Raw genomic sequence first — 20,377 nt, forward strand, 5'->3', positions numbered from 1 at the left:
TCCTTGGAGCCTTGTGCTAGAAAACTGGAGGCAGTCCCCTTAACACAGACAGCTGTGGATCAGCTATTGATTTGGGGTCTTCAGCTTGACAAAACAGTGAGGCCTCAACTTTGCCAAAATGCCAAACTACCAACAACTCAGAATGAAAGACAACAAAAGCTTATAGCTGCCGAAAGCTAGGTCCGAAACATTTCACAGCAAGTTCGCAAGAATGACAAGGTCTGAAATCAGAGGCATGTGGCAGATGCTCTGATTCCAAAGCTGGATGAGCTGGAACATGGAAATTCCCCTCCCTTTACAGAGCCATGGTGTGGTGCCTTCCAGAACTGGGGAGGGGGACAACTGTTTTTTAAGATTTCTTCTTTCCTTATCCTCATGCAAGAGTGCAGAAGACAAACTTTGGTTTAAAACACACATAGCAACAACTGTTTATGCTTATGAAGATCGCCGTAGCAACTAGCCCTTAACCATCTTTACCCCTTTATTCTCCCCTTTTGTCCGTCTTTGGAACTGAAGGTTAAAAATTAGACTAAGTGGAACAATGTTCTCAGACAAGTTTGAAAAATCAGACCTGCCAGCTTCCTCCCATTGCTGCAGAGTGCCAGCTCCACTTTCATCAGCCCACATTAGAGGCTTCTCACCCTCAGTCCATTCAATCAAGAGAAAACAACACAGGCAGATGGAATAGGACAGTTGATCCAGCATCCACAGGGCCAGATTGGAAAAATCCTTCCAGAAAAGCCTCAGTGGAGAGAGAAAGAAAGAAAAAATAAAAAGGACATCTTTCTTCATTCCCACTAATAACCCTCCCACTCACCTTTCATCACCTTTGCATGAAGTATCAGAGAAGGGTGTCTCCACCTGAGCTTTCTTGCATTAGAAAACTTCTGTGTAAAATAGAGAAAAATGCAGCGGATCTTGGAATATTTCAAGCTTGTTAGGAACCTTACACTGACGCATCACTTGTTAGAATCCAGCTTAAGATGACCAGAAGAGCCCAGAGGAATGTTGAGGTGGCTTATCTGGAATAAATGTGACTCAGTTTCTAAGTAAGAGCTCTCAAGTCACTTTTATTCCAAGTGAATCACACCACCTGGCACCCTTTTTTTTACAACTGCACCAGGAATGTACTGGACAAACATGAGAAGAAGACTGGATAATCATAATGCTAAAGACAGCCCCTTCTGGATGAGGCTAAGACATCCTGCATGGGACACGCTGAAGAAATACAGCACTACTGTCATCCATGTCAGATCTGCTGCAAGAATACCAGTCTCCAGGACTGATGATCCCACACCATTCATCAACTAGCACATGCTCAGGTAGGACACTCAGGATAGTGATAGGTGGGACATTATCAAAATCTTCTTTAGAAATCCTTTCAGCAATACTGTAGGTGTCAAATGCAGGTGACACCAACTGCCTTCTGTCATGCCCTCCTTCTCTGCCTCCAGGCTAGCACCATAAGAGATACTGGAAGGGGCTCTCTGAACATACTATCACATCAGGGCTGCCTGTCACTCTACTCTTCTTTTCAACTCTTTCCCCTTTACTCCAACTATGGGTCCCCGCCATCCGTTCTAGCTTTAAGACTTATTTTTTTCAAAAAGAAAAGAAACTTCTGATCTCCCCTTAACACCCACTTCTCCCTTCCATTCAGGACTGACACACTGTGCCTCTCAGATTTCTTTTTAAGCCTTCACTTCATTTCCAAGCCAGTTGCTAGCTTTGTTTCTAAAGCAGAATCTTTTCTCCATTTATGCTTCCAAGGTTCTTTTTTTTAACGTATTATTACTTCAGCAGAAATGTCAAAACTTTGCACTTTAAAATAACGCAATAGAGGAAGCTGCACAGTTCTCTGTGCTGAATGGGGGAAAAGACTATAAGAGAACTGTAATATTGATCTGTGATTTAGAACAGGGAAGGACTTTGATTCTTTTATCCCAGTTTTAACAAAAAGATGTAATGGAAAAGCTCTGGAATGCCATACAGTTGAAACGGCAAATGGTGCATTACTGCTGCATACACAGGAAGATTTAGGGGCAAAAAGTGTGCAGTCACCTACTCTTTTACCCAAAGCAGCCTCAGGACATGTTTATATTGTTCTGCTAATAATGACATCTAGTGCAACCTAGATTTCTGAGGCACTGGATATCCACACAGCAAATGCCCTAGTATGCAGCAAGACCTAATTTGATTAGGAGGTCAGCTAAAATGCTAGAATAAGGTGATGCAAACTCAAGGTATCTGAAGGGATGTGCTATTTAAACTTTCCAGTGTTTCAGGCAGGAAGACACAGCATCTTAAACCATCTCTCAGTTGTGCCTCACCATCTCTCCTACTTTGTTTCAGTGACAAGCCAGCATCATTGACAACAGAGGTCAACAACTGATCGTGTAGGTGCCAAAGCTGGCATGGAGCAAGCCAGAAGAGCTGGGAGACACGGCTTTTTGAAAGAGACGTTTGTGAGAGACAGGTGCCTCACACGGAAGCAAGATACTGCTGATCAGCTGTGTGTGTATTTCAGTGGCAGCATCTCCTGGCTCCTGTTGGGCTTCTACCTGTACATGTAACCTCTAATTTTGGAAATAAAATACCTTACACTAAGAAAAAAAAATCAACATGCTGCTATTTAATGGTTGCTAATTCCATGGTTTAATTCATTATTGCAGTTTCACCTTGCTCTGAAACAATTAGAAGTGCTCATGTGATCAGTTACCAAGTCTCAGTTGGGAGGTAACAATTCATGGCTGAGAAGCTGGAGGCGACAACTTCTCAAAGTGCCTTTCAATTGCATCTCCCCTCAGTTCTCATAAACGTGGTGATACAAATACATATTTAGGAGCAAAGAAGTTAAGGAAGAGTGACGGAACTCAGCAAGAAGCACAGGCTAGTGGTGCATGCTCATGTACCAAAAGGTGTACAGCATAACCATAATAGCATGAAATGATTGTGTATGTTTTCAGAGAAGAAAACGACTGATGGAGAGTTCTAAATTAAGTTTGGCTCTCCATTTGAGAAAGTACAATATGAAATAAACACTTCTGTAAGCTGGCCATCGCTAGAAATCTGCATGAGGTCCTGAAGAGAGATGCCCCATGAAGACCAAAACCAGTGAGAAAGGGTTGAACAACTAACAATCTCCATAACATGAACACATGCTGCCCCCATCCTGTTACACCTCAGCAGAATATTAAATATGCTTCAAGATGGCACCAATAACCTTGCCCAGCCGATCTTGTGTGCTGCGCTCCCAGTGGGAACATTAGAATAGGCTCCAGCAGGGTGGGGACAAGCAAAGGGGGAGCAGGTTGCTAGTCTTCAGTGCTACGCTGTTTATCCTGCTTAGCCATAAAGCAACGTAAATCAAGCATGTCATCCTACCTAATTGCATGTTCATATAGGACTTAATTGGTAATATTCCTGCAACCCAGCTCCTCAACCTTCATGTTGCATTGAGTTCCTCTTAGAGACTAATGAGCTTTATACAACAACAAACATTTAGGTCTGTTGTTCTAATTCATTAACATAATGGGCAATACAATGAGCAGTTATGATAATAAACACTAATAAGAGGTACTAGCGACACTTATTCCTAGCAATGCTGGGGCTGCACAGTGTGTTTGTACAGTGGCAACGGAATGACACAAAGGGGGTACAGCCCTTCCAGGTCCTCTCTCAGCAGCTAGACAGGGCACCCCCACACAGGCAAGTGGCGTGCCCTGTCATGCAGGGCTTCCCCAAAACACAGGACAGTAGTTGTCCAGTGACTAAAGCATAAGCCTGAATTGTGACAGTTCTTTGGATATGCAACGATTTCATGACCTTCAGATGTATGGCAAGTCCTGTAAAATTCCTCTGTCCTTCACTTCTGTACCTGTCAACTGAAGCTGTCAATACTCCATTAATTTTTATCACAGATGATGAGACAAGACCAAAATATCCTGAGTGTACGATGGGCTTTTCTCCTGTTAAAGTATTTCAGAAAAGAATGCAGAATACAGGGGAAAAAAAACTCTGCAGTTTGTTCCCACCTGAGGGAAGTTCATAGCAAGAGGTTCATTGGATAGTCTATGGAAAAAATAACTGCACCTATGGTATTTTGTTACTCAGTGAGGGAATTTCATAGCCAAACATATGAGTGGAACTGCCACTACGCATGAGTCACATGCGTTGAAGATAAATATCTGAGACTGTCAACACAGTGGTCATTTCATATTTTTACAGATATTAACTCCCATCATTACATTGCCTATAATAATAGAGAACTTGCTGAAAAGTGTACTACACCATACTGATAACTTTCAGAACAAAGCCATACATATTACTTTGTTACTTTTTAAACAATGATCTAAACAAGTTCTGGTCTTAGACTACCCAGCATTTGCAAAATTTGTTAGCCTTCTTCTACTTTTTGGGTTGTGTGAGCAAATGCTTTAACTTAATGAGGATGACATGGGCACACTGCAGGTAGCACAGAACTATAGTATCATGCTTTGTTCTTTGTCACATCAAAATAACCACCTTGACTTAACAGAGGCACATGCCTGGGAAGCAGGGCATCATTTATCTTTCAATTTGATTGCTAAAAATGGTATCCCATTTACAAGACACTTTTTTTTCCCCTCTCTCTGTTTATCTATGAATGGAGATCTTTCATTTATATGGTCTTACGCAGGATCTCAGTGATAGACATTGCACAAGCAAAGAAATCTAAGGCTTCAAAAATGTATGATTTTTAAAATTTATTGCCAGACTTTATTACAATGGAAATATATTTTTTCTAACTGAAGTTTACATTTTCATTATGACACTAATTCAGTTATTCCTTATATTTCACTTATCATAATTTAATCTTCTTGTAAAAGAAAAGTCACTTGTTTCCTTAACATGGGCAAAACTGACTAGAGAAGGAGGACATGAATCTGCCACTCTAACAGCATCCTCTCACAGTTAAGGATAAGGGCAGTATTAAAATAAAATATAACATAATAAAACCATGTGGAACAAATATTCAATATCCCAAAGGCTTGATGAGAAAGCATCATGCAAAAAGTCACCTGACAGTTTAACTTCACATTCCTGAAAAGCTGGATAGTTCTTTGGCACAGTTTAGATCAAAAATGTATGCAGGAGACCAGAGAAAGGTGCAAAACTTTCAGCTGCAGTAAACAAGAAAGCCCTTTCAAACAGGCCACAAATCACCATCAAAGACTTCTGCATGGTGCTGAGCAACTGTGATATGCAATGCATGGTACAAAACCCATCTTGGGCTGCAGGTGTATCATCTTTTATAATTCTGCCATCCCTCATGGACCCCTCATATGCCAGGATTCTGTACAATGACTCAGACTTTCCACATGCTTCCTGAAAGTAAACAGTGTTTCTACACAGGCAATGATTTTATCCATGGTGGGAGTTAATAGCTGCAAAGACACGAAATGACCACTGTGTTGACAGTCTCAGATATTTATCTTCAACGCATGTGACTCATGCGTAGTGGCAGTTCCACTCATATGTTTGGCTATGAAATTCCCTCACTGAATAACAAAATATCACAGGTGCAGTTATTTTTTCCATAGACTATCCAATGAACCTCTTGCTATGAACTTCCCTTGGGGGAGGAATAAAGCGAGGAGTTTTGCTTTCTTTTTCCTCTTACAAAATCAAGTACCACATTCAGAGGAGATGGGGAAGATTATGTCATTGAATCAACCTTAAGTTATCCAGACTTTAAGCCTCGCTTCTAAGCTAATCATTTAAGCAAACACTATAATCAACAAAGAGTGATAGGCACTTCCAAGAAGGCATCTCATTCTATCCTAAAAGTGGTGGTAGCCTAGAAACGTAGGCAACACTAAGTTTCTAACTTTAAGATGCCTAAGGAGAATCTACTCTCTCACGGTCTTGTAGGAAGCAACTTCTTCAGGGTAGGAGGTACCTTTTCTTGTAATTTGCACAACACCAAGCACACTATTTGCATTAAAAAAAAACTCAGAAAAAAACAAAAGCAAAAACCCCAACAGCCATTGTAATCAAACCATGTCATCACAGACTTGGAAATTCCTCAGCTCTTGCACCACTGATTCACAAAATCTGTTCATCTTCCTCACTTGGACTGTGACCCACAGCAGCCAAAGAGAAGTGAGAGCATGCCACACCTCCTTTGGAAGGGTTGTTTTTCCAACTCTCTGGCAATATTTTTTTGCTGACCTGCTGCAGAAGCAGGCCTGTGATTCAAGGAGAGAGCTTATTTCGATTAATGGGGTATGATGATGGGGAAAGACACAGTCATTTGTAACCTGGGAACTCCTCTTTCTCAGGATCAATATTGTTGGTGCCACAAATGTCTGCCATCCTACCCTCTCCTCACCAAAAACACACATCATTTTTCTTCCTTTTATGTCTCCTTCCTTCTCATCCCAGAAGCTGTTACAAATATCAGTCCTCCCCATCAAGCAAACTCCTAATGGAGTTTGGTTCTGGGGAAAGGGGAGTAGGGAAAGAAGTTGATTGTTTTAGAGATAATAATTATTTCCTGATTTTTCCATCACAGCCCTTTCTCTTCCACTTGGAAAATGTACATAGTACTCAGAGAAAATAATACTATTCTCCAAAAAGGAAAAAGGTGAGGGCAGCACTCATCAGTGACTTTGAACCCCATCCTTGACAATCTTACCTTCCATTTATCTACAGCTTGACTGTGAAAGATGCATTGGCAGCAGCTCACTTAATGATTTTAGAACTAGTACTGCTGCTGCCCTGAGCCAATTTGCCATTAAACAGCAGAGACTTAGAGCCCTTCCACTGTACAGTCTGATTTCTAGAGGGAGAAGAGATAGGAATTGGTTTCTGTGTGATGAAAAGTTGATTCTCACCAGTAAAGATTAGAAATCTTAACAGATCTGCACAGTCTTCTGATGTATATGTTAGTGGCATTTGACAATATTCAAAGTGCAATTCATGGCACAGAAACGGAAAAGTAAGCCCAGCCAAAAGGTGTTAGCTGCCATAAAAGCTAGCAAGTGTTACTTATTTAGGAAAGGTGAACCTCAGAGTTATTCCACAGTATAGGCTATAGTTAGAAATGAATGCTTCCAGACAGTCGTATAATAGACACATTAAAATAGCTTAAACCTTCAGATGGGATTTATCAGTTATAATTACAAATGAACTGGGTTAAGATTTATGGTATGCAGTATGTTGGACTGTTATTAAGGCCTGCTGCTCTCCCCTTACTGTCTCCAAAAAACAAAACAAAACAAAAAAACACAGTTACATTTCCAGAAAGTAAGTGCATTCGTTCAGAAATTCTGAAGACCTCTAGATCCTTTAAGTCCAGCAATGGCAAATCTTTTAGGTGCCTCATGCCAAATTTACTTAATAAAACACTGTAGTGCCGATCAGTTGGTGTCAGCCCAGATCTCCATCAGCGTCAGACATAGCACCAATGCCAACAGTTCTCCATCACTGCTTTTGTCTGACCTTCTACATAGCACAGGCCACAGAATTTCCCCATTATCTCTTTATTATGTACAATGACTTTTTAAATTGAAATTTATCTTGCAAAAGAGTTTTCCACTCTTTTTTGAAGAAACTAATAGAAAATACGCCACTTCCTTTCCAACAGTCATCCTCACTGCTAAAAAAAATCTCCATTTGTCTGATTTTAATTTCTGACCTTGTTTCTTGCTACTTTTTCTCCCTCAGATTGAAGAGTCTTTTATTACCTGGTATTTTCTTCCTTCTGAGGGCTGATCATGTGGTCATGAGCTAACAAGTCACTATAATATGCTTCAAGTCGTCGCTGAGTTGTGCAGTGCCTTCAGCTCAGACCTCTTACATGATGACTGCTGTGCAATAATAGCATGCCTAGCTGGCTGCTATGTCTCAACAGGGTGGTAGTGACTTCTTCAGTGGCAAAACATTGTTTGTGATCATGCAATTGTACTCAAATCCTTCACTGTCTCTGTTTCCCCTCCCACTCCTCAGCTGTTTGTGCATTTGGACATGTTGTTCTCCACTTTCTTCTTAAGTTGGACCTCTCTACCACTGTCTTCCTCTCCTCCTTCTTTCCTTGACTTCCTGACTTCTTGCTGCTCCCCAAACCTGCTTTCCTTGCAACACTACCTCCTCAGCTCACACTGGTGGGGCTGGTGATTCTGTTTCCTTGAGGAGGTACTGTTATTAAGGACAGCAAAGCTTATTAGTTTGGATTCTGCAACTCACTTTTTATGTCAGTGAGCTATATTTCAATATCAGGAACCAGTGATTTAGACTGCAAGCTCTATGAGACAGGGTCTTTACTCTGTTTATACCCAGTAATGACATCTTCTCACTGAAGACAGTTCTTATGACTTCTGGGGGTCTAGTAACAACTACAGTAAGTGATTTAAGTGAGGATCTGTGGAAGTAATTAGGTAGCTGTCTCTCCCCCTCACCTATCTGGGACCTCTCTCCACATTATGTCTGTAGCCTTTGATTATCAAAATTGCCAGGATCATTCCTGACTCTGTGAACCTGGATTAATTCAGTCTATCTCTGCCTCAGTTTCTCATGGAATGAACAATTATAATAGGTCATACTTCAAGGCTAGGAGGACTAAAGTTGCCATGTTTCAGATCCTTCAATAAAAAGGTTCAGGATAAATGCAGATGTTGCATTATTACAGAAACAGAATACTATACAACCTAATTGTTTTCATTTCACCCAGGTTTCTAACACTAGTGGATTTTTTGCACCTAGGAATGTATTTTCAATGGCACTAATGAAAGACCAGGAGTGGGCTGGCACTGAGTTTCACTGGAAGATGGGAGGTCAACTGCTTTCCATCCCTTTGGAATCCTATTAACTAAAATGAAAAGACTGGTAAATTAGATAAAAATTTCTGGCAATAAATGAGTGATTCTTCCTTCAGTTGAGAAGGGACAAAGTGCTAATACCAGATGCCATAACCCTCTATGAAAGGAAACGACTGAATTTCACAAAATCTCTGTCACTGTCATTTAGACGTGACCATGCTAAGAGATTCAGTGGCTTACTTACCCATGCAGGACTAAGTGTCAGGATACAAACATTGACATTGGGAATCTTTAGAACAGTGGTAATCTTTCCTAAGTAGCTTCTGGCATGTTGTGACCAAAACTCCCTCAAATGCCCAAGCTAAAAATTCATTCTTAACACCAAGCAGAAATTGCCACAGATCTATTCTAGGTAAAACCTAGGGTAAGAAAATCAGGAAGTTTTCTGAGATATTAAAAGATAAATCTCTGGAACTACATTCTTCTAACAGATTCTGGCTCACAGACTTTATTTATTAAATCATAGAATCACAGAATGATTGAGGTTGGAAGAGACCTCCGGAGGTCATCTAGTCCACCCCCCCTGCTCAAGCAGGGTCACCTATAACAGGCTGCCCAGGACCCTGTCCAGATGTCTTTTGAGACTCCATCACCTCTCTGGGCAACCTGTTCCAGAGCTCTGTTACCCTCACAGTAAAGAAGTTTTTCCTTATGTTCAGATGGAACTTGCTGTGTTTCAGTTTGTGCCCACTGCCTCTTGTCTTGTCACTGGACGCCACCGAAAAGAGTCTGGCCCCATCCTCTTGACACCCTCCCTTCAGATATTTATACACATTGATAAGATCCCCCCTCAGTCTTCTCCAGGCTAAACAGGCCCAGCTCTCTCAGCCTTTCCTCATATGAGAGATGCTTCAGTCCCTTCAACATCTTAGTAGCCCTTCGCTGGACTCACTCCAGTAGCTTCATCTCTCTCTTATACCAGGGAGCCCAGAACTGGACACAGTAGAACAGGTGTGGCCTCACCAGGGCTGAGTAGAAGAGAAGGATCACCTCCCTCAACCTGCTGGCAATGCTCTTGCTAATGCAACTCACGGTATCATTGGCCTTCTTGGCCACAAGGGCACATGGTTGGCTCATGGTCAGCTTGTTGTCCACCGGGACTCCTAGGTCCTTGTCTGCAAGGCTGCTTTCCAGCAGGTCAGCCCCCAGCCTGTACTCTCTAGGTGCAGTATTCTGCACTTCTCTATATTGAACTTCATGAGGTTCCCCTCTGTCCACCTCTCCAGCCTTTCCAGGTCCCTTTGAATGGCAGCACAGTCCTCAGGTGTATCAGCCATTCCTCCCAGTTTTGTATCATCAGCAAACTTGCTGAGGTGCACTCTGTCCCTTCATCCAGGGACTAAATTTTGAACTGAATTTTTAAATGAAAAAAAAAAACCAGTATTTTCAGTTCAATAGAGCATATTATTATCTATACCCCACTGTTGTATTCCTAGGAAAATGGTGTCAGTGGTTGCTTTTCCTCACTGCCTGGTAATTCAAGTCCCTCAGTGATTAGGTAGAAAGCACGTTTTTTTTAGTCTTCATTCATCTCAGTATAACCACTCTTGCCTTTCTGGAATGGGGACTTCTCTTCTAGCATCTTCTGATCGGTAACAACTTCTATAGACATGAAATGACAAATGCAGCTCTCCCATAGTGGCGGACAACTCCCCAAGGTAAGTCAAACTGCTTGTGTTACTGATGCAAAGGTCCCACAGTACTGCCCTTCACCAGGCCTACAGTCGCCACATCACCAGCCACTAGCAGTCACAAAGAGCTTGGCTACCCTGTTGCAGCAGCTTCAGATCACTCTTTATAGTGATAAGGATTTCTCACATCTGCACCGTGGAATGGGAAACCATTGTCAGACTGTGTAAACAAAATAATTTCCCACAGACACTCCCTAGTACTTTTATTCAAATCAAGTCATATCATTTTTAGTCAGAACATCGCAGTACTCTTGTATTGTCCTGGAAACTGGGTCCTGGTCTACGTTTTCTGAAGATCCTTCGGTAGCTCCCCAGAGAGAAACTCCAACGGATCTAATTTTCAGTTCAGCAGTGACTTGCTCAATTTATTCTGCAATATTTTTGACCATTCCCACCGCACCTCAGTCATATGAGCTTCCAATCTGTCTCTCATGGAGGAAGTGTTGCCCACTAGGTGCATCATCAGAGGTGGCTTCTGCAGCACTCATGAAGGTGTGTGGCACTGGCCTCCGCAAGCCCCTCAGTAGCTCTGTCTCAATACAGCCGTTTTCTAAGATTCAATTCCACTTCTAAATCTCTAATTCTCTGCTGCAGTTGGTCTACCACAGAAGCTCGAGTAGCGGCTCTTGCTTGTTCTATTCTGTTGTGGGTGGCTGCCTGTGTCTGCAGAAATAGACTGACTTCCTGCAGTTTTTGCCGTAGCTCTTGTCCAGCCCTTTGTTCACTCTCCCTGTTACATTGTTCTCTCTGGCTGTGATCCATCATCTTGGCGTTTAACTGACATCTGAGGAAAACCACCTCTTCTTCCAGCTGCCTCTTTCCCTTCCGCAGTTTTTCCAAGCTCCCACGCATCAAAGTCAAGTCTTGTTGCAAACCTTTATTTGCTTTTTCTAGCTGCCTTGAGTTTCTCCACTCTGCCTCTAACCAGTGGGAAAGTTCACAGACCTTTGTTCTTAATCTACCAACTTCACTGTCCATTGCAGAACATGTATCCTCCATTTTGTCCTGGAAATTCAATTGGGATTCACTCTCTTGCCTCTCATACATCCTCAGTTTCTTCATAGTTTTTTCCAAAAGCCTCTTGGACCTGCTGCATTCTTCCTGCAGTTCAATGTTTCTTACCATTTCTTGCTCCAGACAGGCTTCTGTTGGTAGTGTCCATTCTGCCAGTGACTTCAATGGCTTTCTTTTGCTCTTGCACTGCTGATTTTGGTCTTCCTCTGAGGGTGTGTGTTTTGTCCGTAAGCCAGTGATCAAGTCCTCCAGGCGATTATGAACTGAGGCAGAGGTTTGCAGGTCTTTCTGAAGAACTTTGATTCTATCTGTCTGTTTTTGGGCTGTGCCTTCCAGTCTGGCGTTTTCAACTTCAAGTCGTCCCACTCGTTCTTCCAGTCGTTTTAGATTAACGGTTCCAAAAGAGGCTTTCAGAAGTTCCTGCAGCTTCTGGGATGAAGCTATTGTTTCTCTTTGCTTATTTTCCAGGGCTGTCTTCAAATCCTGAACATAATGCTCAGATTGTATATGCTGTTCTTCCGACTCCTGCAACTTGGCTTTAACCCTATCCAGTTCCTCTTGTAACTGCAGTTTGTCTTCTTTCAGTTCACTGCAGTGAAGTTTTGCAACTTCAAGTGAACCTTCTGGGATCAGCTGCTTTTCAAGATCATTAGCAACCTCCTCCTGCAGCTGTCCAACCATAACTTGTTCATTGTACTGAAAATCTGTTTGTGCTGTGGCAGCCTCATGTCCTTCAAGCTTTTCTCTCTCGGCTGCAGACACCTGAAGTTTTGCTGCTGCCTCTGGACTCAGGCATGCAGGCAAGGAATGCAGGCTCCTGGAATCCTGTGGATCTTCCTCCTGGTCCACTGCTGCTGCCAATGTAACATCTCTCACACCAGCAAGGTCTTCTGCAGTATGCGGGACTTGAGGACCATCAGTAGCATCCTCTCCCTCCCTTTCAGGTGACTCTTCCTTGGCAGCTAAACTGAGTTTTTCTTCCTCAGAAGCAGGACAGCTCTTATCACTCTCCTCTTCCTCGCACATTCTCACAAAGCATTCCTGAGAAAAGTCATCTCTCACTTCTCTGTCCAGAGCAGCTGCACCCAATGCGAAGTCAGCAGGTCTTGCCCAGGGAGGAGTGCCAAGCACTGGCACACCTTTTGCACAGCCTGCAGAAGCTTCTCCTGCATTTTTCCCATCTGTGTAGTCTGCCAGTTGTTCACAAACATGATCATGTCCAGAATTCCAAGCATAATCCTCAGCTGTCCATCCAGAAATGTCTTTCTGGGAAACATCAGCACCATATCGAAGAAGGACTTCTATTACACTCATGTCCCCAGCAGATGCAGCAAGCATAAGAGGGGTCCTTTCAGCTGGATCTTGAGCATGCACATCAGCTCCCATTTTAAGCAGGAACTCCACCATTTCTTCATGATGCTCAGATACAGCAAGAGAAAGGGGAGTATATCCCATCTTATTCTTTGCCTCGATATGTGCATTGTGCTCAAGTAACTGCCCTGCTAGAGAGATGTTAGGAGCTCTAGCAGCAAGGTGAAGCGCAGTGTTGCCATTAGCATCTGCAAGACTAGGGTCAGCACCGCTTGCTAGCAGAATGGCAACACATTGCTCTTGCTTGCATTGAACTGCCTTCATCAGTGGCGATCTCTTGGAACTGTCACAAGGATTTAGCTTGCACTTGTTCTCTACTAAATATGTAACAACCTCCGAATGTCCGTTAGCACAAGCAAGGTGCAGAGGTGTCCGCCTCTCCTTGTCTCGCCTGTTGATGCCGAGTCTCAGCAGCCATCGCTGCTGCTGCACCTGGGTCAGGTCGCCGCTGGCCGCTGCACGGTGCAGTCTGCCCAGCTCCTCCTCCTGGATCTCGTAGGCAGTGGCGACGCAGGGCACGGAAGTGCTGCTGCATGGCGGCTGCCTCTGCCCCTTGCTGAAGAGCTTGAAAAACCTCTTCATGCTGCTGCGGCGACGAGCACGCGGCAACGCCTCGAGGCAGCAATGGCAGAAGGGGCCCGGAAAGAGCTGGGCCCCGGGGGAGGGGCAGAGCCCCAACCAGTGGCCGCGGCCTGGAACAGCTGCTGCGGGCGCGGGGGTCGCGGGCTCGGAGCCCCCAGGCCGGGGGCAAAGACGCCAACCGAGGGCAAGTGCGCAGCGACGCTGCAACGGCGGCCGCGCCAGCACTGAGGGCAACTGCCTCCAGAGGGCGCTGCGCCACAGCCGCGGCGCGCGCCGGGAGACGTCACAAGGCCGCAAGGGGAGGCCGCGGGGCGGCACCGCGCAGAGGCCGGTGCGCGCCTGCGCAATGCCGCGAGGGCGGGGGCGGTGTGAGGGCGGCGCGGGGCCGTGCGGGCCGGGCCCGGGCAGGGTCGGCGCTGCCTCCTGCTCTTTCAGGGCGCTGCCAGGGCGCCGGGCGGCGCCGAGAGAGCGGCCCTGTCTGGCCCAAGGCTGCAGCAGACGCCGCATCCCCTCGCCAGGCCTCACCTCCCGGCGCCAGACTATGACAGTGCCTGATCCACCATTCCGCCCTTTAAATATCTTACATTTAGGGAGAAATTAACCCCCAGCAAAAGGAAAAAGGATTTATAAGTAGGTGGAGGCCTAAGTACTGTACTTTACTGATGTTTGCTTGAAGACTTGTCCTGCTTCTAGGATAATGAGATATATATAATTTTTACACTGTTATTGCAATAATAATCATTGTAATAGGTCCGTATTCTGGCCACAGTGTCATCCTGCCCCCTCCATCTGAACTCTTTTGCAAAGATCATTCTGTCTTTCTGGTGCTGGTCTAACCTAAGATCTGAGAAACATGTGTTGCAACTCAGACCTGAGTTTAGGATTGACAGAAGACAAACATTTTGGAATTGCTACCATGGTCTAAACCCATATACTACATACACTATAACATACACCTTCAAACATGAATGGTACCTGTAGCTATGTTAGTATTAAACAGCCAGACAGGGCAGAAATACTGTCTTTAAAAGAGACCTGAACAGGGCCACGAGCTGCTGGAAGAGCTCACTGCTCGTCCCAGAGACGGGGCCATCCAGCAGCTGTTAAAGCTATGCCCAGTGCCTTCCCAACAGCGGTGCTACCCAGTTTCCCTTCACTATTTGAATTCAGGTAGTTTAGATATTTTCTTGGGGGTTAGGGGGGATCCCCTCTACCTTGTCTCTCCTGCCAAAACATGATTAAATCTTTTTTGCTCGAGTAAGTGTTGTTTTTGGTTCGAGGGACAGATGTTGGAAGGCAGAGGGGGCTGATATATCATTGAACAATGACAATTAAATAAATTTCATTTAGCAGGTCATAAAGTTAATGTGCCTAATTGGAACATAAGGATAGAAGAAAGAAAGGAAAAAAGAAACCCTTGTATTATCCTTTCTATTTCTTCCCCCTTTCTTTTTAAGGATAGCCTATCATTACTCATCATGAAAGCTCTCAGTGACCACTGAAACAGAGGAGGGACCTTTGACACAGCTTGATCAATCCTAATTGAATAGACCAGAGGGACAGCAGCCAAAAGGAGGGGACCCGTTCTTTGCATTTGACAGCCTCGTCCTTTTTAGTTTGTCAGCTGTCAGAAAACATTGAGGCATTCTCAGGGTGGACAAGAATCCTTTAAGTTGCCATACAATTTTTTTGCTACATCAAGGATATTGTTTTAAGTGTTGAGAGGTGTCTGGTCTGCTGAAAAGATCTAAGATTTTCCTGTAGGGAATCACCTGCTGTAGTCAGTGAAGTAAATGGGAATGTGGCTCGGTAAGGCCTTGTGATTTTCCCTTGAATTAAAAAAAGGTTTAGTTCCAGTCCCTGTCCCATATATCCCAATCCAAGTTGATCATCATTACCCTTTTACCATTTAGCCTCTGCTTTGCACAGGGATAGATGATTACCCAAGCTGTGTGACAACAGAGCCTCAAACTCAGCGTTTCCCATGACATTTCCCTTGACTAGACACATTGTCTACTTCTCTACCTCTCTTGAAAAGTTACTAGCTTAAAAGAAAAGCTGAACTCCAAGAAAACCACATGCATGGGAGCAGACAGTGATTGAATTTGCACTGCTGTAAATGAGTGACATGCTTTTGACTTCTAAGAGGCAGTCCTACATAAGCCCTAGTGTAACTACACCAACTACACCTGAGCAAATACCTGTAGGAATATAGGGACGGAGGAGGAAAGGAGGTAGAAAATGACTACCTTTGTCCTTCCCGTCCTCCCATCCAGTCTCCCATCCCATTAGCACTTTTTCAGCTTTGCTGGGTATGACACTAATGCAGCCAAGCAAGTGGCCATGAGAATGTTCAAGCAGTGAACAGGGAAGCAGACTGGGCAGACCTAAGGCTGGTTAAAAAACAAACAAAACCAATCAAACAAAATAGAAGCATTTTCGGCTGCAGAACATCAGCCAAGACCTCTGCTTCACACTCACAATTCATCCAGCACTTTCATACTCAGCTCTGAGACACCTTTACTAGTGCTGACTTCCCAACCCCACCTTTCACCTTCCATCACATACAATTTTTCATCAGCTTTGCCTGTCCTGCCTATGCTCTGCATCAGAGCACCAGAACACCAACAGAATTCACTGCTTCCATGCTGCTTCCAGGTTGATGAAAATTTCAAAAGACTGAAAATCTCCCCAGAAACATTGTCCTAACAGGGTCTCCAGCCCAGGTGTGAAAACCCAAACAATTAAAAATGCTCAGGGGAGCTACAATTTTCTCCTATGTTATTTAAGGTTCAGCCACAATTGCTTCTCATTTCTTCTGTAACACTTTTGACAAGTCAGACAAGAAGTTATTAAAGGTCCACACTCTATCAGTTCCTGATCACCTCCCTTACTGCACTGTTTATAAACCACACTGTCTGTTTTGTTATAAGGACTGTCTCCCATCACATATTTGGCAGAGAAAATGCATGCAAAGGTCACAGCTTCTCTAGGCATCAGCTATATCAAGAAGACACCTTCTTTATGGATTAGAGAGGAAGTGAAAAGCATCACATTGCCAGTTCCTCTGGATAGGGCTTGAAATCTTGTATTTAGTTTTACAATGAATGATTTTCTGCAAATCTCATTCTTGTATGGTATATATCATTTTCTAAAGGACCCATCTCTAGACAACTGACCTACTGCACAACATTAAAATAATTAAACCAAAAGAACAACCACTTCAGCAAAACTGGAATAAAAGAACTCTGAAAAGAAGAATGAATAACTTAAGAAAGGTCAAAATGGTCATCCACACTGTCATGACTACAAAGTCATGTCTTAAACAGAGCCTGGATCGCCATAGAGAGAGTTGACAGACATTCACAGGGAAGGTCTATAGTAGGACTGTAATGGTGAAAGTTCCTGTCATATTCTAGAAAAAAATCTCAGCACTGAAAAGCCAGGTGAACTCAACTGCACTAGAGGTACCATCTGAACACTGAAAGGTTGTACCGAATTCTTAGCATAGAGAATTCTTAGGAATCTGCTCTCTCATCATTCAACTTTGGCAGAGAAATATGAATTTCACTTCATTGCACTGGTTATTCGTGTGACAGCTAAGTGGGGCTATGGGTCCAGGAACAGCAAAAAGCCATACCCTTATACGGTATTTCTGCTGACAAATGCCTCCCACTATGGTGGCTTCACAGGATTTTAATTTCTGCCTAGAGCAAAACAGGTACTGATGTTGTTCACCAACTCCCTTTTAGTCACAGAAAGGGTAGAGGCCATGGGGGAGGTTGTGTAAACTATTTTCAAACATGTCTCAGGCTGTAATTTAGAGAACCCAGGTCTCTGCTGAATTTAGCCCTCCAATAAATAAACAAAAATGATGTGAAGCTCAGGTTTCTTTGCTTTGGTGTTTCCAGCAGAAACTTTTGATTCTCCAGCTACCCACGATTCATAGAGATGTGTTGAAAACCAATTTAAGACCCAGCATAAGTGAATATTGCACAGCATTCAGCCAGCTGTGGAGATTCATGCCAGTGGTTCTGCCACAGGACAGATGATGAATGGCTGGTGGTGTTTGGGAAGATTTTGCAGCTCAAAACTTTTTGCCTTGACTTTGAATGTCAAAAAATAGCTCCTCACACTGTTGACAATTTGGGGGGTGTCTGGTATCTGTACCTCTTCATTGTATCATAGTGAAGAGAGGTTTAACATTAGGAAAAGGAGAAGGGAAGGAGACTGTAAGGTGTGAAGGTGGGTGGCATTACAACAAGTTACAAGCATAAGGAGCCAGGGTTGCCTGCAACGTTCCCTTCCACCTGAAACAAGAAACTGAAAGGTGCAAGAGAACCACATCTATAAGATCGTGGTATATCTTACGCTTTGGCTTCAAGACAAAGATGACTCATCTAACTCAGGATAAAGGTATTTTCTGGAGAGAGGAGGAGAAAGTCGTCTGTGACTGTTACCATAGATGGTCATTAGTACAATGACAAAGCAGTTCCCAAATGTAGAAGCTGTTCCTGGGGGGACTGCCTACCTTTCAGGCTGCTGCAGAAACCAGGACACAAGGCTCTATGGCCTATTGCACACAGAAATCTAACTAGATAATCTCAGTTGTCTCTACTGACCACATGAATCAAGGACACGTTAGGATCTTTTCACATGACCGTATGGGATCCTGTCACACACACTTCTCAAGCCTTTGAGCACTAAAGTGCTGGTTCATGCTTAACCCTCTCAGGGTGCTTGAAAGACTTCTTTGTCCCTCAGAATGGAAAAAGTTCCCAGCCCAGATTCTCAAAAAGTGTAATAAGGAGACAAAACCATCGGAATAAAGTTGTGTCCTTCATACATATAGAAATACTGCTGCAGGGGGTTGAGGGCAGGACAGAGAGAAATTTAGAAACTGGAATGATCTGGCTGGAAAAGATACATACTGAATGCTGGGCAGAAGGGCGGGGGGAGGTGTGTGAAGAAAAAGAGAGAGACCCAAAACAGCTGCTTTAGAAAGGATACAGGTTACAGGAAAACCAAAAGAAAGAATAAGATATTGTACCTTTTTTTGAAACATTCTGAAATAAAGTAGTTTCTCTTCTAGCATTTATCTCCTTGGTCCTCCTATATCCTACTATTCATCTAGTTAAGTCCAGAGACATGTGCGCCACTTACAAGTTATCGTACACTTTCTAAGGTACGCATCAAGAAAGGTGTATTAGAAAGATGCATCAGAATAAGCAAATTTGCAAAAAAGAGCTTACATGTGTGCAGCAATGAGAAGCTGACTATTTTGTCCAGTTTAGAGTTCATCGCCATGAATCTGTGGTATCCCAGAAACACCTCTAAGAATTTGGTCAAAATAATTCCTTAGCGAAGAACAAATTAGTATTCAAAGTTTTATGAAACTGGTAAAGAATTACTCAAGATTTTATTGTGAGGAGATCCATTGATAATATTAAAGTTGCCATGCCTTTAAACTTCAACTGAGGAGCAGTAAAATTTGGTGTAATTGAGAAACAGTTGCTTAGCTCATTACAAAATCAGATGTGCTTTTTTGTGGAAATTAATGTGAAGAGGAAAAGAAGAGGAAAAAAAAAAAGACAAGAGAATCACTATATGGCTCATTACAAGTAAATTTGATTCTGTTCAAACAACCCTGACTACAGCAGCATTTGAATCAGCAAAATGAGATACTTAGCAAAGGACCAGTACATCTCAGTCTTACTGGACTGTCCTAGCTCTTCACCCCTCCAGTGCCTAGGAAAGATAACTGAGTGTAGTAATCAGTGGCAAAGACTCATTCCTATTGCACATCTGCTTATTACAGGGATGATTTTTGTGTTGAGCCTAAAAGCCCTAGCTATACTATTTCTACGGCAGAAACAGTTGTGACATATTCTGGAAAATGACCGGAGTGTTTTTCCTCTACGCCTTTTGCACGGCATAAAGCTGCATTTGTTTCACTCTATTGTAATGGTAAAATGAGTTCTGGTGTAATATTTCACTCATTCAAAACCATTGAGGAAGAGCAGAATGTCATTTTTCTCCAAATGTAAGTACGTTTCTCAGGCATTTCTCTCTCTCTGCTTTCTGCTGCCAACTGTGCAAGAAAGTCCAAGGGAGGAGATTCCTAACCCAGCCATCAAAACCAATACTGACAGGATATAACTTGTAATCAAAGATTGACCTCACTCAGATTATATAGGACTCTAGGGAAAATCCTGGGAACTAGACTAGTGAGTCTGACTTCCATCCCTGGTAAGATGACAGAGTCTATAATAAACAATAAGATCATACAGCACATGAATTATATTTTCTGTTGGGAAAAAGTCAGCATGGCTCCTGCAAAGGGAAATCCTACCTCAGTAATCTGCTGGAGTTCTAGCAGGGTGTCAGTAAGCACATGGATAAAAGGCAATCAAAATTCAAAAGAAGAGTCTCTTCAAGGGAAAAGTCAGTAGGGATTGGTCCAGGAGCAGTTTTATTCAACATCTCTATCAATGACCTGGAGAAAAATTGAGCAGAGAAATATCCAACTTGCAGATGATAATAAGCTCTTTCAGGAAGTCAAAATGCCTTGATGTTGGCCAGAAGCTTTGGGGAGATCTCATAGAACTGTGGACAAGTGTTTGGCAAATGAGCTTCAATGTGGATTTAAGACAACGCACCTATGAGAAAAAATATCTAAATTATTGCTAAACAGTGCTGAACACAGAACTGGCAGTTGCAGTTCAGGTAAGAAATCTTGGCGTCGTTGTTGACAGTTGTCTGAAATTTTGGGGTCAATGTGCAGTGGTAGCTGAAGAAGCCAATAAAATACTGGGGACAACCTAACAGAGCTTGCTATCATGGGAGATTGTACGGAAA

At 43.2% G+C, this 20,377-nt stretch overlaps 2 protein-coding genes across 9 annotated transcripts in view; both read right to left on the minus strand.

The window, feature by feature from the left end:
• The window catches only part of LOC112982201 (CUGBP Elav-like family member 4), a 717,445-nt gene that overhangs the window by 469,696 nt on the left and 227,372 nt on the right, over positions 1-20,377 (minus strand). The gene's annotated exons all lie outside the window — the stretch shown is intronic.
• Positions 11,087-13,519, minus strand: LOC135324342 (ankyrin repeat domain-containing protein 26-like). Its single transcript, XM_064500377.1, has one exon. The coding sequence runs from the start codon at positions 13,517-13,519 to the stop codon at positions 11,087-11,089; it is 2,433 nt and encodes an 810-aa protein (XP_064356447.1).

The sequence above is a fragment of the Dromaius novaehollandiae genome, chromosome W, assembly GCF_036370855.1.
Source record: "Dromaius novaehollandiae isolate bDroNov1 chromosome W, bDroNov1.hap1, whole genome shotgun sequence".
In the NCBI taxonomy this organism is placed as follows: domain Eukaryota; kingdom Metazoa; phylum Chordata; class Aves; order Casuariiformes; family Dromaiidae; genus Dromaius; species Dromaius novaehollandiae.

What these genes read in the sequence shown, in the direction of transcription:
- LOC135324342 (XM_064500377.1), bottom strand. Translation starts at nt 13,519, where the DNA reads ATGAAGAGGTTTTTCAAGCTCTTCAGCAAGGGGCAGAGGCAGCCGCCA.